General features: G+C 50.6%; 1 protein-coding gene across 1 annotated transcript; it reads right to left on the bottom strand.

Annotated features, from left to right (window-relative positions):
- Nucleotides 1–542: 542 nt before the first annotated feature.
- On the bottom strand, nucleotides 543–3,292 carry LOC123395656 (pentatricopeptide repeat-containing protein At3g24000, mitochondrial). The gene has a single exon (XM_045090679.1). The coding sequence runs from the start codon at nucleotides 3,213–3,215 to the stop codon at nucleotides 1,341–1,343; it is 1,875 nt and encodes a 624-aa protein (XP_044946614.1). The 5' UTR covers nucleotides 3,216–3,292; the 3' UTR covers nucleotides 543–1,340.
- Nucleotides 3,293–9,530: the final 6,238 nt, after the last annotated feature.

Raw genomic sequence — 9,530 nt, 5'->3', positions numbered from 1 at the left:
GGAACTAAGTATGGTAGCAATTTTTTTTGATTTGTTCCAATAAAAATCCAAATAGTTGGTAGCAAAATTTAAAGCTGGTTCCAGCAAAAAAACACTTAGTTGCAGCAAAAAAAAAAAAACTGGTCGAGAACTTGAACTCTGTCCGCCCGTTCCAGCAAAAAAACTCTAGCCTAGCAAGAACTTCAGTAGTGGCCTGCTGAAGATTCCTCAAATCTTTGGTTGAAGCTTTTTTCATTTGTTGTTGAAGCTTTTCTTTCAACGGTTGCAACTTCTCCCATTTGTCAATGTTTGGTTGAAGCTTTCTTATGTACTGGATGCAGTTTTTGCGTTAACCGTTGTAGCACGGGGCACCGTCGTTTGCAGCTCCGCAGGTGCCATGGTTGCAGCATGGGAGCACCACCGTTTTCAGGTTTCAGATCCGTCACAAATTGGTTCCAGCAAAAAGTGGACGCCGACCTACGCCTCGCCGTGCTCTAGCACAGGAAAGAGAAGAATGAACGAGAGGAAAGAAGAGAACCAGAGGAAAGAGACTACAACGACCGTGAGAGAAAAGAAATACGGTTTTGCTAAAATTCATCTAGCTGAGTTTTAGTTATGTCTCACTCACCTTTTATAGCCATTGGATGTGACTATAAGATGTGTGTATGTTGACATGAGTTGTACTACTACTTTATATCTGGTTTTGTTTTTAGATGAATGAGACCAAATTATATCTTATATAGATGAGTTCTAGGCACTCCTAAAGAAAGGGAAAACAATTGGTGACGGGCCCAGGCGATTTGTCATATTATGCGAGGCAACGCGGCCGCTAGATCCACGCGGATCGCATGACTCGTGTGCGACTGACAGATCGATTCGGCCGGCGCGCTGGCGGGAATGCTTTTCCTTATGGAAATCAGCAGACTGTCATTCATTAGCACGTATGAGCAGGATAGGTTGTTGGAAACTTTTACCTGAAAGAAACTAAGAAAGCCACCTGAAGTGTGTTTCAAGTTGTGGATTGCAGTGTGTTTCCAGTCGGAGATCGCGCCTCCAAATGCAGGCCTACTTTCCTCTCAGGAACCCATAAGCCACACACAGACAATGATCCTGCTTTCTCAACCCGCCAAATTTTAGTGATTGTGCTGCAGGGATGAAAGCACATGTCTTCTGGGGTCCATCCCGCATGAAGGATGTCGAATGGTCTTGAGGGCCACAGCATGCTGTTTGCTCCGTTGACAGATAGAATCGAGCAGAAATGGTTTTGCCTTTATCATAAGTCCATAGAAAGGTTCTTGTTGGCTGTTACTGAATCAACCCATGGCCTTGTAGATTCATAAACGCACCAAATCTTGGCAGAATCACCAGTAATCTGCACAGGAACAAGATCCATTACTGAAATGGTGAAATCTATTTGTGTCCCTCACAACAATCTCCCTTCCAAAAACTTTGGAGATGTATTTGAATGCAGAGTGGCAATCCCCACATATCCTAATATTCTTCATGATACGAATTGTTGCCCCCGCAGGCATTTCGATCAGCGCAAATGCAAGCGCGAGCTTCTCGCTGTGGTACTGTAAGTTTGCCTCCCTCTCTTGATCATCCACACGCAGAAGCACATAAGCCATATCAGGGACATATCCTTCTTTCCTAATCTTCTTGCTTATCTGACCCCACATCTTATATATCTCTTCTGCTCGTGGATGGGTATCATCATTTGCCACAAACATGTGCACAGAATTCTCCATCTCAACCCAACTGCATGCAGGTTCCTTCTTCACACCAGTTGTCTTCATAATCCTCCTCACTCTAGCAGCAGCATCCCATTGGCCCATGGATGCGTATATGTTATACAACAAGACAGGTGGACCACTATCATCTGGGTCAAGTTCAAAGACATGATCAGCTGCAAATTGTCCTACTTTAGCATTCTTATGCATTCTGCAAGCCGCAAGCAAGGCTCCCCAAACTGCAGCAGTTGGCTCAATGGGCATTTTAAATATAAAGACCAGAGCAAAATTTAGTAAACCAGCTCGGCCAAGAAGAGCAACAACCGTAACAAAATGATCAATCTCCGGTTCTAAATCGTACTCCTTCATCATTTCAAAGTAGCGCTTGCCCTCCTTCACCAGTCCTCCATGGCTACAGGCAGTCAAAATGCAAAGGAAGGTGACCTGATTCAGGTAAATGCCAGATTTCCTCATCTCCTCAAAATGGGAGACTGCTTCCTTCCCCAGTCCATATTGTGCAAATGCTGTGAGCATTGTGTTCCAAGTAACTAGATCCTTATCATCCACACGGTCAAACACCTTTCTAGCATCGATCATGCTCCCTGATTTTGCATACATGTCAAGCAATGTGTTTCCAGCAAATGCAGTCATTTTCTGCCGAGACTTAATCATATGTGCATGTACCCACTTCCCCTGCTCAAGTGCACCTAAACGAGCGATAGAACTGAAGACGCTGGAGTACGTAAAATGTGTCGCCTCAAACCCGTTCCTCAGCATCTCCGCAAAGGTCATCAGAGCAGTCTCTCCATCACCCTTCCTTGCAAACCCAGAAATCAGTGCGTTCCAGGAAACCCCATTCTTGGAGTCAAGTTTGTCAAACACTGCGGTGGCCATGTCCATCATCCCACACCGGGCATACATGTCGAGGAGCGCGCTCCCGACATAGACGTCCTCATGCCAATCACACTTCACAGCGAGAGCATGGATCTGCCTCCCGATGCCACAGTCAGCATGAGCACCGGCGGCCTTGAGGAGGCTGGCGAACGTGAACCCGTTTGGCTTGAACCGCCCCTTCAGCATGCCAGGGAGCAGCCCTATGGCCTCCTCCGGCATGTCGTTCTGCGCGTACCCGGCAATGAGCGAGGTCCAGGAAACCATGTCTTTCCTCCGCATTTCGTCGAACACCTTCCGCGCTTCCAGCACGCTGCCGCACTTGCAGTAGAGGTGGATGAGGGAGTTGTCGAGGAAGGCGTCGCCGGCGAACCGGGAGCTGGCCAGGTGCGCGTGGACCTTCCTGGCATCCTCGAGGTTCTTGGATTGCGCGCAGGCGGTTATGAACGTGTGGTAAACGCGCGGGGTCGGAGCGAGCTCGCCGGCGTCCAGGAGATCGAGGTCACGGAGGACGGCGGAGGCGGCCGGGACGGGGTTGGCCGCGGTTGAGGTGTAGGGCCTGGTGTGTCGGTAGAGGAGAAGGTAGTTGGGCAGAAGCTTGTGGGGTTTTCTCATGGAGGCGGCGAAAGAGGCCGCCGGTGTCCGACGTTTTGCTCCCGAGAAAGCGAGAAGGAACGAGGGTCCGTATGGAAAGAACAGCGATCTTTTTTAGTTATTTTTTTGGGCAATGCTATAAATCAAAACGATGATGATAATGAACAAACTTAAGTCAACTTGTCAGCCGTCACATTGCCCAACGTGTAGAAGTTAGACCAACTCTAGCAGACCCGGCAAAAGAGGCAAACCCGCAAAAGTCCGGCGAGTATGCGGGTTAGACCCATTTTTTCGGCCACAACAGAGCCCGCATACTCGCCCGGTCTGTAAATTTTTTTGTCGGGGCCCGCAAAACGCACGCCCCTTCCACTATATCTACGGTTCCGCGATGCGTTTGCGGGTCGAAACCCTATCCCCCGCCGCCGCCGAGCCCCCGCGATTCCCCACCTCTTCCCCGTATTTCTCGCCGCCGGCGACCACCTCCCCCGCCTCCAGCCACAATGTAGAGCTCCGGACGAGGCTCCGGCAGCAGATCCGGCGGCAGAAGCGACCCGGAGCGCGAGCGGCGCGTCCGGTCGGACACCGCGAGGAAGCGCGGGGCTCGGAGGTGGACCAACCGCGGCATTTCGCCGCCGGCGAGCTTCCGCGTCCGGGAGACGGAGGAGTACGACCGTCGGCAGGTCGCCGCGGGCTCGTCCTCGGCCGCGGGCTCCTCCTCTTCTGCGCCCCTTCTCCCTATGAAGATGCAGTGGTCGGAGGAGCCGGAGGACGTCGTCGCCGTCAAGGAGGAGCCCGAGGAGCTCGGCCGCCGCGGAGTCGTCGGGCCGGAGGACTTCGTCGCCGACGTGGAAGCCGTTGCGGCAGCCATTGCCGAGCGCAACTTGCACGAGGAGGCGGAGCGCCGGTGCCACGACGAGGAGATCGAAGACCTCCAGTGGCGGCAGGCAGTCGAGGCCAACATCGCCGCCAAGGCGAAGGACGACGAGTGGCGGCGCATCCGCGAGGAGCAGAAGGCGATGTACATCGACCTCGACAGCTCTGACAAGGAGGACTGGGCACATTTTCAAATGCAGTATGTAATCTATGTAGTACGTAGTATGAACTTCCCGCGAAACTATATTTTGAAATTATGCAGTTTCGTTTACGTTTCTGTTCGTCCGCGCTCATTTTCGACCCGTAAACGAGATCTAAGTGAAACCGCAAATGCGTTTTGCGGGTCCAGATTTTGCGGGGTCTGCTAGAGTTGCTCTTAGATCTCGTAAACACATAAAACGCACGCAACTGCTCGCAGTCAAATACAAGCACACCTCCTTTGCAACGAAGCTGCTCTCTGTCAATCTCACCTCACCATGACGACTACGCCGGCGGCGTCGCATCATCGAGGCCAACGGCAGAGCTCCAACACAGCAGCACGGAGCCACCGACAGAGCTCCAATGTAGCAGCACTAGAGCCGATGGAAAACAAGCTTCAAAGCAACACCGACGACCCCTCAAGGAAGCTCCACTGTAGCTCCCTGGCAGCACTGCGGCGCAAAAAAAGCTCCACACAGCACCATCGACGTCCCGGGCAAGCTCCATTGCAGCTGCAGCACAACTCTATTGCAACAGACGCACTCCATTGGAGCCATTGGTGTGCGGTGCTCCAGCGAAGCTCCATTGCAGCCCCAGCCAAGGCGGGGCTCCGTTGCAGCCGCGGTGGGGTTCCTTCTCGGACGGACGCGCTTCGTTGCAGCTCCGAGCTTCCCTGTGAAGCTCCATAGCAGCTTCGAGCGCCGCCGGTGATGCTTCATAGCATACATCGGTGAAGCTTCCTTGCAGCACCGAGTTCCGGGCCTCCGCGTGAGCGCTGCACCGCAGAACGGGAAGCCACCGATGAGTGCTCCACCGCAGCACCGCCCGGCACATGCGACGGCGACATATGATGCCGTGACGGCAATAGGGTGCTGTGGTGAAGCTCAGGTCGGGGCACTTCTGTTGCGGCTACGGAGCTGCTGCGGCAAAGATGCAACATGTGGTGGTGGTCGTCATTCTCCTCCTACTCCCCTAGTTTGTAGCAGCGGTGGAGTGTGGTGGTGGTGGTGGGGGGGGGGTGACGAACAGAGATGGAAAGGGGAAAGAAAGGAAGGAGATGAGTGGAGGAGGAGATTGGAAGAAGATAAGGCCAAGACAAAGCGATGACGGATCCACATGGACATGTGGCCACCACACGACCCGTCTTACGTTTTCTTAATTTCATGCGGTTGATAATAAATGTTTTCCTTATTTTTTTGCTAATTCTTAGTTTTTGTGGAGTACTTTTTAAGGCAAATTTGACTTGCTAGTTCGATCAGAGAGTAGCAAGGGTATCTCTAGCCCATCCTACATTGGTCAATTTGGGTACGCAAATTTGTGCTTTGAAGAATTAAGCCCCTTCTAATCCACCCCCTTTCATTAATTTACAAAAAAGATTAGTTTTCAATCCCCACATCTCATCCCTCTTGTCCATACTCTAGCGATACAACTACTTAGTAAATTGGATTGTCGCACTCGCGAGTGTCGAAGACATCGTTTTCATCGCCCTCGTGGCTGCCATCGTGTAGCTTTGCCCCATCATCGTCGAGGACTTCCGTTGAAAATTGAATCGGACGACCTCAAAGATGGCATAGGAGGCTCACTTGTGATCCCTAGCCAACCAACATGCCAGATCCGGACAAGTAACCATTGCCTCATCTTCATTGTCGACCCTACATCTCGGAGGCGTGAGTTGCGTGAGAACTAACGTCGTTCTACTTTAGCCAAAGCTCCATCGTCGATTGTCGTCGCTCTGGCCACAAGGTGTTTGACAAATTGCCCCAACTATTATTGTTTGCATTTTTTGTGTTCATCATCAAATACGACATGAAATTGGTCATGAAACACCCTAATATGTAGATGAAAAGGTCGTGGGAGATGTAATTTAAGAGGATGATTTTAGGAGACCGGACATGGTTCTTACATTGGTCGCATGCAAATTCTTTTCGAGATAGGATCCAACGTCATGATGATCTAGTGACCGATTACATCACACCGAATGTAGTATATCATAACATCTATTTTCGGTGTCAATTTCTAATCCACGAGGATCTCTTCAACACCATTGCAAGAGTTGTGGAGAAGCATGATCCTTGGTTTCAACTGATAAGGGGTTTTGTGGGAGAATCAAGTGCAAGTCTATTGTTAAAGATTACAGCGGCCGTGCGAGTGCTTGCGTATGCATGTCTATGTGTGCATTAGAGAAGATCCCATCCTCAAGTGTGTGAACAGGTTCACTAAAATTGTGATCGAGATCTTTGGACCGGAGCACTTGAGGACTCACACTGAGGAAGATACCAATAGGCTTATGACACAGAGTGAAGAGAGTGGTTGGCCAAGGATGCTTGGTACATTGACTGTATGCATTGGACATGGAAAATTTGTTCTTTGGTATGAAAAGGTCTATAGAAGGACACTGCCATGATCCAACCATCATTCTTGAGGCATTCGCATCACAAGATCTATGAATTTTGCATTTATACTTTAGGATGCCTAGCTCTCGTAGTGACCTCATTGTCCTCCCACAATCTCCTCCTTTTCCAAGTTCTGTTGTTGATGGCTCCCTGTATTGCAACTATGTTGTCAATGGTGATGAGTACAACATGGGGTACTGCCTTGCCAATGATATCTATCCTTCATGGGCCACATGTGTGAAGAGAATCTAGCTCCTCTAGGTAACAAGCAATCTCACTTTGTAATGTGCTAGGAATATGCTAGGAAGGTTGTTGAGAGAGATTTTGTTGTGCTTCAAAAACGCTTTTGCGATTGTGCATGGTCTCACTGAGTATTGAGAGCCTCAGAGCCTGTGGCAACATTTGTTATCTTGCACAACATAAACATCAAGGATGAGATAGATAAACCTCTACAATAATGTCATGGTGGAGCCAAAGCATCAATCAAACAAGATCCAAGCTTTCCTCACAACACATTGAAGGACTGAGTGTTATAATATAAATTGTTTAAGACAGAGATAAGGAGATAGATATAGAATAGGTTAAACCTACTACGACTTGTCTTGTACTCCAAGTCTCTCTTCCTTCACATGTACTCTATATATACCTCTACAAGGGTTAGATCAGCATGACAACAATAAAACAATATTTAGCCATCTATATTTTCTACATGGTATTAGAGTAGTTAGTCCCATGACGCCGATCCTAGGACTTCCACCACTACCGCATAGTGCACCGCCCCAGGGAGATCAATCTCCTCTCCTCGGGGGCGCGACACTCGGTCTCGATCAAAGGTCAGATCAGTTCTTTAGAATAGATTATATCCCAACTTTGAATTTTGTTCAATTCATAGATTAGATCCAGTTAGCCACAAATAAAAATCCCTAGAGTAGATCCTCATGACCCTCGACATCTAGTGAAAATAGAGAGCCATTATGGTAGTGCTACATCGACAAACCACGCGTCAGTAGCAAATTCGGGCCTCGCGCGGTGCGTCGAGACGAGCCTACGCACGTAAAATTCACTGTTTTGACCATTTTTGAAAAGTTAAGCCGGATCTGACCCCGGCTGGGGAAAAATTTCAGATGTGACCCTTTTGCTACTGTCGTGGGTATAAGCCTGATAGTAGATGTGTAGGGTACGAAAAGGATGGGCAGAGCCTTAGCTACGACGAGGTTGTATGAGTTCAGGCCCCTCTACGGTGGAGGTAATAGCCCTACGTCTCAGTGCTCAGGGAGCTTGTTGTCGAGTGGAAATATGGAATACAATGAGTTGCTAACCCCTCTACCAGCGGGGGAGGGTGGCTTATAAAGAGTGCGCTACCCTCCACAACGGTTCCGGTACAGGGGTGGAGTAGTGGCAATTGAATGTATACGTTACAGGTAACGTACGCCCTAAATGCTAATAAATGCACCTGGAAACGTACGACCGTTTCCCTCCAGGGAGGTTACGATGTACCGAGTGGTAGCCAGTCGGTTAGCTTGATATCCTGCGAATGCTAGTCTCCGACTGGATAACTGAGGACCTGTTACCGACTGGACGATGGGGAGTCCTTAATTCAGTCGGAGCTGACTAAGGGCCTTGTCCTTTGTGAGGGGTAGTCCTTGGGTATGACCTACAGGGCAGGCCTATGACCCTACCCTAGGACTATAACCCCATCATTAGTCCCCTAATGGATTGGGGTTGGAACGACGAAGCGATGTTTGAAGTTTGGATCCGACTGGAGCGGGCTTGGCTTGGGCGTTTCTTGCCTCAATCCATTTTATCTTTTCTGACCAACGATCCGAGTGGAAGTACTCGCGAAACAGACTGTCGGAAGCTGAGTGCTTCTGCGACATCTTTTGACGCGACCGGTCAACTGACAGCGGCGGATTTTCCGGGATCTCAAATTTCGTGTTCCACGCGCTCAGCGGGGATGATGCCATCGCGCTCGAGTAGCGCCTGATGCCTCGATTCTCGCGCCTTCAACCTCTCCACTAATATCGCCGCGGTGGGTCGGGGGATAAGGTTTCGGGCCCACCTGCCAGCGACCCAGTCGGAACCCTACTTAAATCTCGGCGGCGAGGGTTCTTCGTTACGCTCGCCGAATCTCTTGCCTTCGCCTGCTCTGTCTCTCTCGCCACCTCCAGCGCCTCTACACTCCTCCCTCCTCCTTCCTCCCGTGGGTTCGCAGTTTCCGCCATGACCAAGGGTCAGACCAGCAAGATGGAGGCGAGGAAGAAGAAGGGGAAGGCGGCGGCTCCCGCTCAGCGGCGGCAGCGGCCGCTGCCGGCGGGGTGGATTCAAGGCGACTTCCTCCCCTCCACGGTGATGGAGGGGGATCTGCTGCAGCTGGTTGAGCATGGGATGATCGTGCACAAGTCTTGGAGGTTGCCGGCGGAGAACGAGGTCGAGCCGGCGCCCCGGGAGGGGGAGCGCGTCTTGCTGCTCAGCCACGTCTATCGAGGTTTCTCCTTGCCCCCGCATCCTTTCTTCAAGGGCATCATGAATCACTTCGTGGCACAACTTCACCACTTTCCCCCGAACGCCATTGCTCAGCTCTCTGCTTTTATAGTTTTGTGCGAGTGTTTCATTGGCTGTCCTCCCCATTGGGGGCTGTTCAAGCACATATTTTCTGCTAGATCCCAAACCATCAAACGACTCAGCCAGTCGGATGATAAAACACATCTTCTCCAGCTCTGCGGGGGCTTAGGTTTCCAGAAAAAGAGTCAGAGCAGTTATCCTGCCCTCCAGCTAAGTGAGTCGGTTAGGAACTGGCAGTCGACGTGGTTCTACTGCCAGGATATCGCCTGTCCGAATGCTTCGACATGGCTGCCTCCCTTTAGCTTAGATC

The sequence above is a fragment of the Hordeum vulgare genome, chromosome 5H, assembly GCF_904849725.1.
Source record: "Hordeum vulgare subsp. vulgare chromosome 5H, MorexV3_pseudomolecules_assembly, whole genome shotgun sequence".
Lineage (NCBI taxonomy): Eukaryota > Viridiplantae > Streptophyta > Magnoliopsida > Poales > Poaceae > Hordeum > Hordeum vulgare.
This window is presented reverse-complemented; position numbering and strand designations above follow the sequence as displayed.

What these genes read in the sequence shown, in the direction of transcription:
- LOC123395656 (XM_045090679.1), bottom strand. Translation starts at nt 3,215, where the DNA reads ATGAGAAAACCCCACAAGCTTCTGCCCAACTACCTTCTCCTCTACCGA.